Source organism: Lagopus muta, chromosome 33 (genome assembly GCF_023343835.1).
Source record: "Lagopus muta isolate bLagMut1 chromosome 33, bLagMut1 primary, whole genome shotgun sequence".
Classification (NCBI taxonomy): Eukaryota; Metazoa; Chordata; class Aves; order Galliformes; family Phasianidae; genus Lagopus; species Lagopus muta.
This window is the reverse complement of record NC_064465.1, coordinates 688551-704900: the sequence shown is the minus strand read 5'-3', so window position 1 is coordinate 704900 and position 16350 is coordinate 688551. Positions and strand designations below refer to the sequence as shown.

The 16350-nt window shown below is 61.6% G+C and overlaps 5 protein-coding genes across 7 annotated transcripts; 1 reads left to right on the top strand and 4 right to left on the bottom strand.

Annotated features, from left to right (window-relative positions):
- Positions 1–57: 57 nt before the first annotated feature.
- On the top strand, positions 58–3778 carry TAP2 (transporter 2, ATP binding cassette subfamily B member). The gene is made up of 10 exons (XM_048930003.1): positions 58–113; positions 344–1043; positions 1449–1579; positions 1649–1854; positions 2068–2265; positions 2340–2468; positions 2601–2963; positions 3031–3190; positions 3257–3393; positions 3470–3778. The coding sequence occupies exons 2-10, from the start codon at positions 442–444 to the stop codon at positions 3647–3649; spliced, it is 2106 nt and encodes a 701-aa protein (XP_048785960.1). The 5' UTR covers positions 58–113; positions 344–441; the 3' UTR covers positions 3650–3778.
- Positions 3779–4441: 663 nt separating this feature from the next.
- On the bottom strand, positions 4442–7147 carry LOC125686243 (class I histocompatibility antigen, F10 alpha chain-like). The gene is made up of 8 exons (XM_048930027.1): positions 7031–7147; positions 6652–6921; positions 6148–6423; positions 5786–6058; positions 5605–5712; positions 5456–5488; positions 5272–5304; positions 4442–5120 (listed from the first exon to the last, which is right to left on the bottom strand). The coding sequence occupies exons 1-8, from the start codon at positions 7095–7097 to the stop codon at positions 5098–5100; spliced, it is 1083 nt and encodes a 360-aa protein (XP_048785984.1). The 5' UTR covers positions 7098–7147; the 3' UTR covers positions 4442–5097.
- Positions 7148–7815: 668 nt separating this feature from the next.
- On the bottom strand, positions 7816–10767 carry LOC125686252 (HLA class II histocompatibility antigen, DM beta chain-like). Of its 2 annotated transcripts, XM_048930038.1 has the most exons (6): positions 10668–10767; positions 9626–9907; positions 8555–8839; positions 8361–8480; positions 8019–8054; positions 7816–7914 (listed from the first exon to the last, which is right to left on the bottom strand). In XM_048930038.1, the coding sequence occupies exons 1-6, from the start codon at positions 10708–10710 to the stop codon at positions 7904–7906; spliced, it is 777 nt and encodes a 258-aa protein (XP_048785995.1). In that variant the 5' UTR covers positions 10711–10767; the 3' UTR covers positions 7816–7903. The 2 variants fall into 2 exon arrangements, with proteins under 2 accessions (XP_048785995.1, XP_048785994.1); XM_048930037.1 differs by lacking the exon at positions 10668–10767 and having other exon boundaries at positions 9626–10482.
- Positions 10768–10869: 102 nt separating this feature from the next.
- Positions 10870–13721, bottom strand: LOC125686241 (HLA class II histocompatibility antigen, DM beta chain-like). 2 transcript variants are annotated; one of them, XM_048930026.1, is made up of 6 exons: positions 13598–13721; positions 12860–13144; positions 11976–12251; positions 11791–11904; positions 11488–11691; positions 10870–11294 (listed from the first exon to the last, which is right to left on the bottom strand). In XM_048930026.1, exons 1-6 carry the CDS (start codon positions 13719–13721, stop codon positions 11143–11145), a joined length of 1155 nt encoding a protein of 384 aa, XP_048785983.1. In that variant the 3' UTR covers positions 10870–11142. The 2 variants fall into 2 exon arrangements, with proteins under 2 accessions (XP_048785983.1, XP_048785982.1); XM_048930025.1 differs by having other exon boundaries at positions 10870–11904.
- Positions 13722–13821: 100 nt separating this feature from the next.
- Positions 13822–16208, bottom strand: LOC125686251 (class II histocompatibility antigen, M alpha chain-like). The gene is made up of 4 exons (XM_048930036.1): positions 16079–16208; positions 15152–15418; positions 14159–14440; positions 13822–14066 (listed from the first exon to the last, which is right to left on the bottom strand). The coding sequence occupies exons 1-4, from the start codon at positions 16149–16151 to the stop codon at positions 13897–13899; spliced, it is 792 nt and encodes a 263-aa protein (XP_048785993.1). The 5' UTR covers positions 16152–16208; the 3' UTR covers positions 13822–13896.
- Between the last annotated feature and the right edge of the window lie 142 nt (positions 16209–16350).

Genomic DNA, 16350 nt, shown 5'->3' with positions numbered 1-16350 from the left:
CGGTGTTGCATCATCAGTTGCCAGGCAAGTCGGAACACGGCAGTTTGGAGAGGGGCGGGGAAATTGAAAATGAAAGTAACGGCGGAGCGGGGAGGGGATGGAGAGCGGCGGCGGTGAGGGGCCGGAGGGGGCTGGAGGGGGTTGGTAGGGGCTGATGGGGACTGGTGGGGACTGGTGGGGACTGTCGAGGGGCTGGCGGGGAACGGGTGGGGACTGGAGGGGTTTGGTGGCCACTGGAGGGGACTGGAGGGGTTCGGTGGCTGCTGGTGTGTGCTCCAGGTGGGTCCGTGGGGAGCCGGGCTGGAACGGGGGGCCATTCTCAAAGCACTGCTGTGTGTTCCAGGTGCTGAGGGGAGCTGAGAACCCGCGTCAGGAGCACCCCGGGGAGCCCACCCGGTCCTGCTGTGCATCAGAGGCTCTGGGGGTCCCCACCCCGCAGCCATGGTGATGCAGCCCCACGTTCTGCGCCTGTCATGCACGCTGCTCCTGGCTGACCTGGCCCTCATGTTGGCCCTGGCCCACTTCTTCCCAGCACTGGCTCAGTTGGGCTGGGTGGGCTCCTGGCTGGAAGCCGGGCTGCGCCTTCTGGTGCTGGGGGGGGCCGGGCGGCTGCTGGCCCCCAGGGGACCCCACGGGGCTGCGGTGCTGCTGAGTCTGGGCCCGGCCGTCTTCCTGACCCTACGGGGCTACGTGGGGCTGCCTGGAGCCACCCCGGTGCTGCTGGCCACGGCCACGCCGTCCTGGCTGGTGCTGACCCACGGGACAGCCGTGGTGGCATTGCTCACCTGGAGCCTCCTGGTCCCCAGTGTAGCTGTGGGGGCGAAGGAGGCAGAAGCCTGGGTGCCCCTGAGGCGGCTGCTGGCCCTCGCCTGGCCTGAGTGGCCCTTCCTCAGCTGCGCCTTCCTCTTCCTCGCCTTGGCTGCGCTGGGTGAGACCTCAGTGCCTTACTGTACCGGGAGGGCCCTGGATGTCCTCCGCCATGGGGACGGCCTCGCCGCCTTCACCGCTGCTGTTGGCCTCATGTGCCTGGCCTCTGCCAGCAGGTAGGGACCCCACATCCCTCCACAAAATCTCATCCACCATCAGATGGGCTTGAGGGTCTCTTTCCATTCCTGGTGGTCATTTGATTGCTTTTGAGGTCTCCATTCACTCTTGGTGGTAATCTAAGAGCATCTGGGGTCTTCATCCCCAGATTTGGCCAACCCCTATTGACTGTGTAGTGAATTTAGGCACCTCTGTCCCTAGACCCACCAACTGCTCATTGTTGTCTGATGGCTTTTAGGGTCTCCATTCCCAGACCCCTTCCAACCCTACTGGGTTTTGGGGTCTCCATTGACCTTCGGTGGTTGTTTGATGGGTTTGGGGCTCTTTGTTGACTCTTAGTGATTGTCTGAAGAGTTCTGGGCTCTCCGGATGGGTTTTGAGTTCAACTCCCAATTCCTTCCCAGCTCGCTGTTTGCCGGCTGCCGTGGTGGCCTCTTCACCTTCATCAGTTTCCGCTTCGTTTTGCGCACCCGTGACCAGCTCTTCTCCAGCCTGGTGTACCGGGACCTCGCCTTCTTCCAGAAGACCACAGCAGGTACAGACTAGGGACACTTTCATCCATTTCCCCACGCCATACCCCAGCTCACCCCATGCAACCCCGCAGCTGAGTTGGCCTCCCGGCTGACCAACGACGTGACGCTGGCAAGCGACGTGTTGGCACTCAACATCAACGTCATGCTGAGGAACCTGGGGCAGGTGCTGGGGCTCTGTGCCTTCATGCTGGGGCTGTCCCCACGCCTGACGATGCTGGCGCTGCTCGAAGTGCCACTTGCCGTCGCCGCGCGGAAAGTCTACAACAGCCGGCACCAGGTGATGGCAGGGGTTGGGATGGTGGGGATGGGGTGGCAGGGATGGAGACAACAGCAGTGGGATAGGAACAGTGGGAAGAGCAGGAGAGCAGGATGGGGATCGTGGGTCCAGCACAGCCAGTATGAGATGGCAGAAAACAGCAGGGCAGGAATGGAAGTGGAATGGTGAGGACTTGGCCATGCCATGCGTGCTGACAGCCACTGTTCCCCCCAGCTGCTGCAGCGGGCTGTGCTGGATGCAGCGGCCGATGCTGGAGCGGCAGTGCAGGAGTCCATCTCTTCCATTGAGACAGTACGAGTCTTCAACGGTGAGGAGGAGGAGGAGCACCGCTACAGGCAGGCACTGGACAAGACCCTGCAGCTGCGGGACCAGCGGGACACAGAGAAGGCCATTTTTTTCCTCATCCAGCGGGTGAGGCTGGCATGAGGAGACATCTTGGTGTCCGTGTGGGATGGGGGCATCCCCACTCAGCCCCATCCCTGCAGGTGCTGCAGTTGGCCGTGCAGGCTCTGGTGCTGTACTGTGGGCACCAGCAGCTCCGCGAGGGGACCCTCACTGCTGGCAGCCTCGTCGCCTTCATCCTCTACCAGACTAAGGCTGGCCGTTGTGTGCAGGTGAGGTCAGGGGCAGTGCGTCCTCTGCCACCGGATCCCCATGATTGTGGCCACGTCCTCGTGCTCCCACCATGGGTGCTGTGCCTGGGGGTCACATCCCTGTGTCCCTACCCTGAGTGCTGTGCCATGCAGGAGCTGGCGTATTCCTATGGTGACCTTCTGAGCAACGCAGTGGCTGCCTGCAAGGTCTTCGATTACCTGGACCAGGAGCGAGCTGCGGGCACCGGTGGCACCTACGTGCCCACCAAGCTGCGGGGCCACATCACCTTCCATTGCGTGTCCTTCGCCTATCCCACTCGCCCCGAGCGCCTCGTACTGCAAGATGTCACCTTTGAGCTGCGCCCTGGTGAGGTGACAGCGTTGGCAGGGCTGAATGGCAGCGGGAAGAGCACCTGCGTGGCACTGCTGGAGAGATTCTATGAGCCCAGGGCTGGGGAGGTGCTGCTGGACGGGGTGCCGCTGCGGGACTATGAGCACCGCTACCTGCACCGCCAGGTGAGGGGCAGGGGGGAGCTGTGCCCACACCGAGTGGTGCTGGGTCTCAGCATCTTCCTTGGGGCAGGTGGCACTGGTAGGGCAGGAACCCGTGCTTTTCTCTGGCTCCATTCGGGATAACATTGCCTATGGGATGGAGGACTGCGAGGAGGAGGACATCATAGCAGCTGCGAGGGCCGCGGGCGCTTTGGAGTTCATCTCTGCCCTGGAGCAAGGCTTCAGCACCGGTGAGTGCAGGGAGCGGGGGAGGGACCCGGGTGTCTGAGCACACTCATCCCCACGCCGTCCTGCAGATGTAGGGGAGAGAGGAGGGCAGCTGTCGGCGGGGCAGAAGCAGCGCATCGCCATCGCCCGCGCTTTGGTGCGGCGTCCCACCGTCCTCATCCTCGATGAAGCCACCAGCGCTCTGGATGGGGACGGCGATGCGGTGGTGAGCACTGAGCAGCGTGCAGGGGGGAAGGTCCGGCCCTACAGTGCGTGCTGATGGGCAGCTGTGCGTCCTACAGCTGCAGCAGTGGGTGCGGAACGGGGGGGACCGGACGGTGCTGCTCATCACCCACCAACCACGGATGCTGGAGAAGGCTGACCGCGTTGTGGTGCTGGAGCACGGCACGGTGGCTGAGATGGGGACACCCACCGAGCTGAGGACCTGCGGTGGACCCTACAGCCGGCTGCTACAGCGCTGACAACCATAGGGCAGCTGGAGTGGGATGCGATGGGATGCGGGGAGCAGTGGCTGGCTCTGCTCCCGGCTGCAGGACGGGAAGCGTGGGGTGCTCTGGGATTTGTATGGAATAAAGTGGAGATGCTTTGTAGAGGAGCGAGTTGGGACGTGGGGTGTGGGCAGCTCAGCCTCAGTGCATGGTTGGTTATGGAAGCCGAGTGTTTGCCTTCAAAATGTGGTTGGAGCAGCACTGTACGCTATGGGGGGGAGGCACAGTTCAACCCAAAGTGGGACAGTTTCCAGCCATGTATCTGCATGAAAGCCATGCAGATACCACAGGGAGTGTGAGGGTGAACGCAGGGGGAGGAGGGAGCAGCAGTGTGTGATGGAGTGGTGAGTAAAGAGTGTGGAGTGGGCAGAGGAGGGATGAGGGGAGGGGGTAAGTAATCAGCGTGGGGCCACATCTGTGCCCAGAGGAGCTGAACTGGGACTTGTCCCCCTGGCCCCCCCACGCCATCCCCAACCACGGCCCAGAGCAGCCTGCAGGCAGGCTGAGTACAGGTCTGCAGGGCCACCTCCAGCTGGAGGACGTCTGGATCTCCTACACCAGGCCAGCGGTGTGACACAGAACCGGGAATAAAGCTGCATGTTTCTGCCTGGGTGTGTTGGGATCTCAGGGTGGGGAGTCCCAATGCTATAGGAAATGCAGGGAGAGTGAGAGACCCCCAGACCCTCCCCTATGCCCCCCCAGTGGGAAGAGCAGAGCCCCCAGCAACTCCCAGCTGAGGGGAAAGAAACCAGGAGAGGGCAGGAGGGCAGCAGAACAATCATATTTATTTCAGCGTAGGGCACAATGCTGGGGGACACAGAGCCGCAGGGGGAGGAGGCACAGCAGGGACATGAGAGCTTGGGGAAGGGAGGGATGAGGGATGTGGAGTGGGCAAGGGTGAGGATTAGAGAGGAAGCAGGATGGGGGCAGGGAGGAAGTGCTGCAGGACACCCAGCTGGGGGCACAGGGGGAATAGATGCAGGGACAGCAGGGAGGAGGAGCAAGGAGATCCCAGCACACAGGGATGGCATTGGGAAAACCAGAGCTCATCCAGGACAGGGAGCAGGCAGCCATCAGCATGGGGTCACAGAGGCGAGGTAATGGAGGGGGGGGGAAATATGGGGGGAGTGAGCAGCAGGCGGAGCAAAGCAGCAGGGCAGCAGGTACTCAGCACCCTGAGCAGCCAAACCAGGACACAGCCCTCTCACCACCCCATCCCCAACCACAACATGGAGCACACGGCAGGCAAGCTGAGCACAGAACGCTCGTCAGTTTATTTCATAGGAAGCAGTGCAAGCAAAGCTAACAGTCAGCACTGAAAGCAGAGGGGGATGTGTGAGATTGAGAGGATGGGGCTGTGTCCATCACCAACCCAAACGCTGGTGGGGACAGCCTTCCCCTTGCAGGCTGAAGCACAGCACTCAGATGACAGGGCGGTCGCTCCCTGTGGGGATGAGAAGAGATGGTGTCCCATGGGACTGCATTCCCACCCCAACCCTCTGTTCCGGGGGTCTCCCTGCAGAACCCCAGCACAGCCCAGCCCTGGGGGCAGAACCACAGAGAGCACAGGGACCCCTCCCAACCCCATACCGCACCTGTGCTCGAGCCTCTATGTCCAAGGCCCTGGTCTGTAAGGGAAAAACAGCCATGAGCCTCAGCCTTCTGCTCACCTGGAGCAGCCCTGAGCACCAGGAATGGGGACCCTGGGAGAAAGGGGGGACCCCAGGACCGCCCTGGCACCAGACAGAGGTGGGGGACAGCTCTGCCCTCATCACTCACCAGCAGCAATGCTGTAGCCCTTCTTTTTCTTCCCTGCACACAGAGAGATGCATCAGCACCGGTTCACATCACAGCCAGGATGGGGGCTCCTAAGGGGACCTCAGATCCCCCCACAGCCCCGGTGTCCTCCTGCACCCCTCTGCTTTTACCTGCATGGCTTCTGTAGATGGCAAATCCAACACCAGCCACGATGGCCATGGCCACAATGGCAACAATCACCCCCACCACGATGGGGACCAGGTTGGACTCTGACGGCTCTGGGGGAGAGTGGGGTCGTCAGCAGGAGAAGGGGCAGCCCGGAGCCCCCCAGCCCCACAGCACCTCACTCACCCCACGAGTAGAGGCCGGGCTGCTGCAGGCTGGCATGCTGCACGCGGCACTGGTACTTGTCCCTGTCCTCCGGCCGTGCATCGATGGTGACCCAGGTGTGATAGGTGCCATCGCTGTTGGGCGCGACGCCCCCCGTGTGGGTGTCCTGGTGCTGCAGCATGCCGTCCTTCATCCACTCGACGGCGATGGGCCGCGGGTAGAAGCCGTGAGCGCGGCAGGACAAGGTCAGCACCCCATCGGCCTCCTTCCCCCGCACTCGCACCTCGGGCCGCTCTGCGGGCGGGCGGCAGTGAGGGCCGGGCTGAGCTCCCCATGCTGAGCCCCCGCCCCACCTCCAGCCCCACACCGCCGCCCTCCCTCACCTCTCCTGCCCAGCTCTGCCTTCCCGTGCTCCACATGTCTCTGCAGCCACTGCACACAGGTTTCCTCCAGGTAATGCTTCTGTCCATCAACATAAGTTGGATCTGCCTCCCATGTCCTCTTGGTGGGAACTGCCTCTGGAACTGACGCAGTGAACGTCTTCGTGTCTTTGTCGAAGGCAATGAAGTCTCTCCCATCATAGGCATGCTGATTATACCCCCGGGTGGTGCCATCCTCAAAAATGTCACAACCGTACATCTGCTGCACTGTGTGAGACCCTGAAACACAGCCGGGCAGGGGATGAAGGGCCCCTCCGGCTCCGGGGTCCCACTGTAGTGGGGAGGCGTTGGGGTCCCCCGCGACGCGGCTCCCCGAGCTCGGTGCGGCTGTGACGGGCAGCGCCGGCACGGTGCCGCCGGGCAGGGCCAGGCCTGCGGGGCGCGGGCAGCACTGCGCCATGGAGCCCCGCCCCGCACCCACGGAGCCGCGGCCCCAGCCGTGCTCACCGCCGCTCTGGTTGAAGCGTTCCTGCAGTATGTTCAGGTTCCAGCGGTTAGTCTGCTCATTGCTCTGTGCGATCTGTGTGTTCCTCTCCCAGTACTCGGGATCCACAGCTCCAGCTGCCTTCACCCACTCTTTGCGGGGCACGTACCTCCGCGCGGTGCTGTCATAGTGCATGAAGATCTCGCCGTCCACGTACCCCACAGACACGAACCAGGGCATCCCAGGGCCGGGATCCTCCATCGCGGTGTGGAAGTACCGCAGGGAGTGCGGCTCTGCGGGGCCGGTGCGCAGCGGGGCCGTGAGCCGCGGGTGGGGGTCCCACGGGCACAGCCCCGGGCTGGGGTTACGGGCAGGGGGGGGGTCCCATCCGGCCGCACTCACCGCCCGCCGCCCCGCACGCGGCGCCGAGCAGCAGCAGCCCCAGACCCAGGGCCCCGCACGGCCCCATCGCTGCGCACCGCTCCGCGCCACTCCGTCTCCTCCAGGTTCTTGGACGCCCCTCTGCTTCGCAGTGCGCCCCCATTGGTTCCTCCGCCTCCCCTCCGCCAATGGCGGATGGGAGCGTGCGTGACGTCACCGGGCGTCAGGCAGAATGCGCTCCCGTGGATTGGAAATCGAAAGCGAAAGCGCTTAGTGGGCGAGGCAGAGGACGGGAGCGGTGTGGGACCCCCCGGACCCCCCCCGACCACCGAGCGGGCACCAGGGCTGTGTCCCAACGGGGCTGTGTCCCTGAGCAGGGGAGGGGGCCGAGGGCTTTAGGGGGGCAGGGGGCGGTGGGAAGGGAAGGAGCCGTCAGTCTGAGCACGGCTGGGGGGCTGCGATGAATCCCCTGGGTGTGGGGTGCATGGAGCGCTTCTTCCAGCACGGAGCCGTTGGACTCGGAGAGGCACAGAGGGCCGAGGAATCCTCTGGGATAACACTCCAACCCTGAGTCAATGGCTCAGTTCAATTTTGTCCCCTGCTTAATTAGGGCAACTCATGACCTCTATCCAGGTCACTTATGGAGGCACTGAGCAGAACTGGCCCTGAAACACAGACCCCACAAGCACCCGGTCATCTCCCCATGCACGATGTCACTCATTGTCACCATCATGGGCACGATGACCCCAAACAACCTCTCCCCGGTGACATCAACCCATCCCAATAAACTCACAGAGACACCAACAGAGGCTGCAGAGTGTCTTTAATGTCAGCACCATGGCTCAGGGTTGGGGATGGGGACACACAGGGACAGTGGGTGACAGAAGGTGTCCATCAGATGCTGCCTGCGGGGACATGGGGTGAGAGAGGGGGTCACTACGGGGTGAGAGATAGGGTCACTCAGCCCTTATTGATGGCAATGGGACAGGGACAGGTTGGGGACACTCACCTGAAGGGTAGTTGTGACCGGGAAGTGGGGTGTAACCTAAAAGTGAGGGAATGGGAGGGATGAGTAGGGCTCTTGTCACACATGGTCACATCCCATAGAGACTTGTATGACCACAGAGAATACATAGAGATCCATAGGGACACATAGAGACCAGTAGAGACCTCACAGAGGCCAATAGAGAGACCCAGAGAGGCCCCACAGCAACCCATAGTGATCAACAGAGACCCCACAGGGACCCATAGAGAATAAAACATCCACAGCAACCCACAGGGACCCATAGGAACCCCACAGAGACCCCTTAGAGGTCCGTGGAGCCCCTCAGGATCCCTCCCAAGCACCCACCTGGGGCAGGGGGCTGGGCCCGCCAGCAGTAGACACCAGTGAGAAGCAAGCCGAGCCCCAGCACCATCATGACAGTGGCCACAGCCACCATCAGAGTCACCTCTAGTGTCAGCCCAGGACCTGCAGGGACACAGCCAGCAGTGACACAGCAAGGACACCACTGTCCCCGTGTCACCCCGTCAACCCCAACTCACGCCAGTCCTCCAGGAGGGGCTCCTCCAGGCTGGCATGCTGCACTGAGCACGTGTAGGTGTCCCCCAGCTCCGGGGCCACTGAAAGGGCCGCCTGTGTCTGGTAGGTCCAGTTCCCATTGGGGATGGCCGACACGGGCGAGTGGTCTCCGGGCCCCACAATGTCCCCGTTGTGCAGCCAGATGATGGTCACCTCGGGGGGGTAGAAGCCCCACACGTGGCAGGTGAGGCGGATGGGCACGCTGGGGTTCCATGTCTGTGCAGGGACGATGCGGACCTGGGGCTGGGCTGGAGCAGGGACAGGGACGGTGAGCAGCAGGGGACAGTGAGCAGCAGGAGGCCTGGACGGCCCCCGCCCCATTCTCTGCAATGCTTCCTCTGTGCAACGCCCGACGCAACGCACTGTGCAACTTCCCCATCTCACTCCCCTGTAAGATTCCCCGTGCAATGCTCTGTGCCACATCCCCACGGGACGTCCCCACGCTCTGTGCAAGCTCTGTGCTTTGTCTGCTGCAATACCTCGTGGGACGTCCTCTGCAACAGCTGGGAGATGCCCGGTGCATTCCTCTGTGCAGCGCACAATGTGCAATGCAATGTGCTCTGCAAAACTACCCTACAGTGCGCCATGCAACATCCCTGTGCAGCAAACTCCATGCAACACGCCGAGCAATATTCTGTGCAATTTTTCCTTGCAGCATCCCCATGCTTGGGACCCTTAAGCAATGCCCCATGCAGAATGTTCAGCAAAGCCCCCGTGCAATCCTCCATACAACATCCCCCTGCATTATGCTTTGCAGCACCCCTGTGCAGTCTTCCATATGTGCTTTGCAACACCCCTGTGCAATTCTCCGTGAAGCTTTTCCATGCAACACCCCCCTGCCTGAGAACCCCAAGCAACACTCAATACACCACCCCCATGTGGTGCCCCATGCAATGTCTCCATGCAACAACATCCCCGTGCAACACCCCATGCATCATTGCTATGCATCATTGCTATACAACATCCTCATGCAACGTCCCCATGCAACACCACCTCCGTGCAACACCCCATGCAGCCCCATTTGCAATGCTCACTCCTCCGCAGCGCTGTCTGTGCCCAGAACCGTGCAGCCACTTTGCTGCACGCCCGTCTCCGCGCCTCTGCGCGCTGCACCCAGGTGCTGCCGTTGTTGAGGGCACTGGCAATCCGTCCGGCCACGTTGTGCAGCAGCCTCCAATCGCAGGCGTTGAAGCGGCGGACGTCGGGGTCGTAGCACACCAGGGGGTTCTTGTTGAAGGCCACGGTGAGGTCAAAGCCCAGCAGAGAGCCATTGGCTGCCAGCGGGCAGGAGCTGGCCACGTGCACCATAAAGGCACCTGAATTGAGGGGACAGTGGGGAGGTGGCAGTGGTGGCAGTGACCCCATCCCCATTTGGAGCCCCCCAGAGGTCCCCGTGGGGACACAACAGTGAGCTGAGCTCAACACTGGGATCCCATGAGATCCCTAAAGCCTTTGCTGGGAGTCCTAAGGGTTGAGACTCCCCAAAGTGGCCCCAGTATCCCACAAAGCTGAGCTCCCCACAAAGTGCCCCCACCATCCCATAAGGCCAAGCATTCCCAAATCATCCCTAGTAACCCAAAAGGCTGAGGCCCCCCATCACCCCAAAATCCTCCCATGAGTACCAAAGCCCTGAGATCCCCCAAATTGTCCCCAATATCCCTCAGAGCTGAGTCCCCCTCCAAACTGTGCACAACATCCCATAAAGTTGAGACCCTCCCCCCAAAAGGACGCCATTATCCCAAAAGGCTCAGCCTGCCCTAAAGCCCCCCTGGGGGTCCTGAGGGCTGAGACCACCCCAAAGTGGCCCCAATATCCCAAAAGCTGAGACTCCCACAAATCATCCCCAAAGTCTTAAAAGGCTGAGATCCCCAATGCCCCCCCCCCCACGATGCCGTTAAGCAGAGCCCCCCCAAACCCCTACCATGATCCCATAGAGCAGAATCCCCCCAGAACCTCCCCAGAGTCCCTCCAAATCCCTCCCCACAAACCCATAAAGCAGAGATCCCCCACGCCCCCCCCACCAGAGTCTCATTAAGCAGAGCACCCCCCCCAACCACCCCAACCCCCAACCCCCACCTGCCCCCCGCGCTCCCAGCAGCAGCCCCAGCAGCACCAACATCGCGGAGGGGGGAGCGGGAGGGGTTGGGGGGGCGGCGGCCCCTCCCCTCCCTCCACCCCACGTAGCCCCCTTCACGGATGTGGGGCGGGGGGGGGGGGGGCACTGAGCAGCCAATCAGAAACGGCGTCGCGGTAGCGTCATCTGTTACCGGAGCAGAATGAAGCGGAGCCGACGCTTAGGGGACATAGACGGCTGGGAGCACTGGGAGCACTGGGAGCACTGGGATCCCCACCCACACAACGTGGGAACGAGAATTAGACTGAGGCTGGGGTTGCAGATGGTTTTATTGGGGGGTGAGAACCCCTCACCCCAAATTGGGGGTCCCCATGCTGGGACATGGGAGTTCCGGTCATTGAGGTCCCAAACTGGGGAACAGGACCAGGATGGGGACCACGACTGGGACTGGCATCGGGATGGGAACCGGGACCAGGGTCAGGGATAGGGACCAGGAGTAGAGCCAGGACCGGGACCAGCACTGGGATGGGGACCAGGACCGGGGTGAGGATCAGAAGCAGAATGAGGACCAGGACTGGGATGGGGACCAGGACCGGGGTGGGGGTCAGAAGCAGAATGAGGACCCGGACTGGGATGGGGACCAGGACCGGGGTGGGGGTCAGAAGCAGAATGAGGACCAGGACTGGGATGGGGACCAGGACCGGGGTGGGGGTCAGAAGCAGAATGAGGACCAGGACTGGGGACCAGGACCGGGGTGGGGGTCAGAAGCAGAATGAGGACCAGGACCAAGACTGGGACCAGAACCAGAATGAGGACCAGGACCAGGATGGGGACCAGAACCAGAATGAGGACCAGGACCAGGATGGGGACCAGAACCAGAATGAGGACCAGGACCAGGATGGGGACCAGAACCAGAATGAGGACCAGGACCGGGATGGGGACCAGAACTTGGGCGGGGATCATTTTGAGGACCAGGACTGGAATCAGAACCCGCATCAGGATGGGGACTGGAACCAGCACCAGGACCTGCCGCACAGAAGATGATGAATGAGGAGGGACACCCCACACTGCACAACAGATCCTTGGTGTCACACACATCCCCAGCACCGTGTCCCCATCCCTCACCCCGTGGCCGCTGACAGAAGCTGAAAACCCCAGCGCTGAATGCCACCAACCCCAAGGTCAGCGCCATGGCCGCCACTGCCACCTGCGCCATCATTCCCAGAGACAAATTGGGACCTGTGGGAACAGCAGAATGAGCCATGGGGGACTGTGGGGGCCGGGTGCCACATCCCCGTCCCCAAACTCACTCCAGTCCACCTGCAGCGGCTGCTCCAGGCTGGAGTGCCACACTGAGCACGTGTAGGTGCTCCCCGCCGCAGTGCTGGCCCTCAGTGTTGTCTGTGTCCTGTAGGTCCAGTTGCCATTGGGCAGCAGTTCGGTGTCATCCGAGGCCAACACGAGGCCGTTTTGCAGCCACTGGATGGTCACTGCGGATGGGAAGAAGCCCCAGACGTGGCAGATGAGGCGGACAGTGTCGGGGTCGTTGGCAATGCGGATGGGGACGATGCGGACTTGGGGTGGTGCTGCAGCAAAGGGGGGACGGTCAGAGCTGGGGACAGTCCCCTCTGTCACCCTGCAGGGTGGCTGGTGGGACAGTCCATGCGATGTCCCCGTGCGTCGTGCAGGTGCATCACCCTATGCCACATCCCCATGCAACGTCCCGGCGCAATCTCCCGCTCAATTTGTTTGCAGTGTCCCCACGCAATGCCCTTTGCGTTCCCTTTGGGTGTCCCCTGCAACGCCCCCTAGAACGTCCTGTGCCATGTCCCCTTGTGACGCCCCTTTGCATTTCCCTGTGCAAAGTCCCTCTCAATTCCGCATGCAATGACCCCATGCTGCATTCTGTGCTTTCCCCATGCAAATTTCTCGTGTGCATCCCCTGCAATGCTCGGTGCAAAGTCCCCATGCAACGTCCCTTTGCAATCTCCCACTCCATTGCTTTGGAACGTCCCCAAGCAAAGTCCCATTCAACCCCCTGCATGATGTCCCCATGCAATTCCCTTTGCAACATCCCCGTGCAGCGCCCTCTGCAATGCCCAGCTGTGCATCACCCCGTTGCAACACCCCCATGCAACAACTCCTTGCAATGCCCCCCGTTTGCAACGCTCCACTTGCATGCAGCAGTGCTCACTCCTCCGCAGTGCTGTCTGTGCCCAGAACTGTGCAGACAGCTCAGTGCATGCCTGTCTGCGCGCCTCTGCACGCTGCACCCACGTGGCACTATCATTTAGGGCGGTGGCGACCAAAACGGCAACGTCGTCATGTAGCAGCCCCCAGTCACAGGGGTAGAAGGTGTGGTTGTCGGGGTTGTAGCACACCAGGGGGTTCTTGTTGAAGGCCACGGTGAGGTCGAAGCCCCCCAGGGAGCCGTTGGCTGTCAGCAGGCAGGAGCTGGCCACGTGCACCACGAAGGCGCCTGCGTTGGGGGCACGGGGTGGGCACAGCGCTGGGGCTGCACCCCAAAGCCCCGGCTGCACCCTAAAACCCCATGCTGCGCCCCAAAAACCTCACGTCGTACCCTGAAAGCTCATAGTGCACCCCAGAAATCCCACATTGTACCCTAAAAACTCACACTGTGCCCCAAGAACCCCACATTGTGCACTATGAATACATGCAGCAGCCCATGCTGCACTCCAAAGCCCCACACTGTACCCTAAAACCCCATGTTGCACCCTAAAAACTCACACTGCTCCCCCAAACCCACGTTGCACCCCAAAAACCCCATTTTGCACCCAAAAAACTCATGCTGCACCCCCAAACCCCCCATGTTTCACCCCCAAACCCACACGTTGCACTCCGGAAAGCCCATGCTGTGCCCTAAAACCCCCCATGCTTCACCCCAAAAACCCCACGCTGCCCCACGTCCTACCTGCTGCCCCGCAGCTCAGCACCAGCCCCATCGCCCCCAGCACCCCGAAACCCGTCGGCCCCATGGTGAGCATTGCAGCCTTCATCCCCCCCGTCCTTCCTCCTTCTTCTCTTCCTCCCCACATCACCCCATGGGCGGTGCAGTGGGATCAGACTTTGCTACCTGGGGACAACGCCCAACCCCGTTAATTACCACCCTTCCCGGAGCGGAGACAAACGAAGACATGGCGCTGCAAACGAAGGGCTTTAATTACATCACTGCCACCGTTCCCAAGCCGAGGGAGCAACTCGTGGAGGATATCAATGAGTACGGGGTCGATGTCCCCACTGTCCCCGCTGTCCCCACATCCTACGCCGGCGGGCGGACAGCAGCAGCCCCAAACCCAGCAGTGCCAGCAGGACGCCCAGCGCCGTCACCGCACCGCACACCGCCATGGCCAACGTGTCCGAAGGGATGGGATCCTGCGGCACTGCGGGGACACAAAGCGTTGCTCCCACTGCCCACACCCCCAGTCGGCCACCGCTGCGGGGACACAAAGCATCGCCCCACGTCCCCACTCACCCCAATAAGCCACCACAGACATGTTGTCCCTCTCGCGGGTGACAATGCAGGAGTAGATGTCACCAGAGTGAGGCGTCACCTCCAGGTAGGAGAAGCGCATGAAGCTCAGGTCCTCCATGGGGATGTAGGTGAGCTGGGTGACGCCGTCGGTGATGGGGACGCCGTCCCGCTGCCAGCTGATGGTGATGGCCGGGGGGAAGATGTTGCCCACCATACAGACCAGTGTGTTGGGATAGCCCAGCTGCAACGGCTGCTGCAGGAAGACGTCAGCCACCGGGATGCCTGCAGGGGGACACATCCATGGGGACACATCAATGGGGATGCATTAATGGGGGATGCATCAGTGGGGACAGCATCATACTGGGGAAACATCATTGGGGATGCACCACTGGGGATAGCATCAGCTGGGGGTACATCAGGAAGTTGTATTGTTGGGGACACATCACTGTGGACAGCATGGACTGGGGACACATCAGTGAGGACACATCGTTGGGGACAACAGCGATTGGGACGTCCATTGGTGGCAGCATCAATGGGGACAGCATGACAGGGGCTAACATCAATGGGGATGTCCACTGGGGGATGCATCAGTGGGGATGGTATCAGTGGGGATGTCCATGCGGAATAAATCAACGGGGACAGGATCAACTGGGGATGTCCACTGGGGATGCATCCACTGGGACAGGATCAGTGGGGTCAGCATCAATTGGGGATGTCCACTGGGAACACATCAGCAGGAATGAATGAATCAAGACAACTTCAACAAGGACTTCACCAGTTGGGGATGTCAACTGGGGACAGCATCACTGGGAACAGGATCAACTGGGGATGTCCACTGAGAACACATCAATGGGGATGGCGTCAGTAGGGACGGCCACGGGGGACGCATCAATGGGGCTGCATCAACTGGGGATGTCCACTGGGGTCAGCATCATCGGGAACACATGGCTGGGGACCCGTCAGCAGGGTCATAGCGGGGACAGCAGCACCCACCCTTGGCTTCAGGCATTGGCTGTTGCTCAGTGGCAATCTTGGTGAGCACGTCACGCAGCATGAGGCACAGCATGGTGTCGTGCTTCAGCTCCTGGGGCTGCTCAGTGCCTGCGGGCCACTCGGGGCCATCGGGGAGCTGCGGCAGCCACTGCGAGCTGGGGACATCGAATGAGAAGAGCTGCTCCGAGTCGAAGGCCACCGACAGCCCCAGCAACGGCGTGTCCGGCTGGCAGAAGAGCACCTCGGACAGGGTGTGCAGCGATGGCTCTGCGGGCACAGACAGGGTGTGGGACACGGGGACAGCAGGCACACACACACACTGCGCACAGACACGTCTGCTGCAGGCACACTCACCGCACGTGTACACACTGCATGCTGAGTGCAGCTCAACTCATGCACACTTACGCTTCCTCTTGCACCGATGCACCAACAATGCCTCGCACAACCTCTGCGCTAATTAGCGTGTGCATTCTCCTGCTCACATACTCCGCACTAATGCGCAAAGCACTCCATACACAGCCCCTTGCACCGGTGCACGGCCACTCCTTGCACTAATGCACAGAGCCTCTTGCACAAATGTACGCCTGTTTGCACTCCTCCCTTGCACTAAAGCACAACGCATTCCTTGCACAGTCTCTTGAACCAGTAGCGCACGACACCCCTTTCACTCCATTTCTCACACTCAACCCCTAATGCACTAACCACACCATGCACAGCCCCCTGCATGCGCGCAAGCACCCTCCTGCTCATCCTCCCCTTGCATCAATGCGCAAACACCCCTTGCACAACTCCTTGCACCGGTGCATGCCCACCCTGTACCCCAGAGCACGATCCACTCCTTGCACAGCCCCTTGCGCTCCCCTTACACGCATCTTCGACACCCCTGGCACTACCCCATGCCCACCCCATGCCCCCACTTCTCCCTACCGGCTCTGACGCTCCCCAGGGCCGCCCCCAGCAGCGCTGCCACGAGCGCCCCGCGCCCGCTCGCAGCCCCCATCCCTCAGCTACCGGCAATCACTTCAGCCAATGGCCGTGCCTCGCGGCTCTACGCGTCAGTGGTTGCCAGGAAGAACAAGCCCGTAGGACACCCGTGCGCGTCATCGGTTGCTAGGCAGAACAGATCCACGGGGAACACCGGCGCTGTGACAGGCGGCGATCGTGCGGCTCAACCAATGGCTGCGCTCCGCAATTACCTT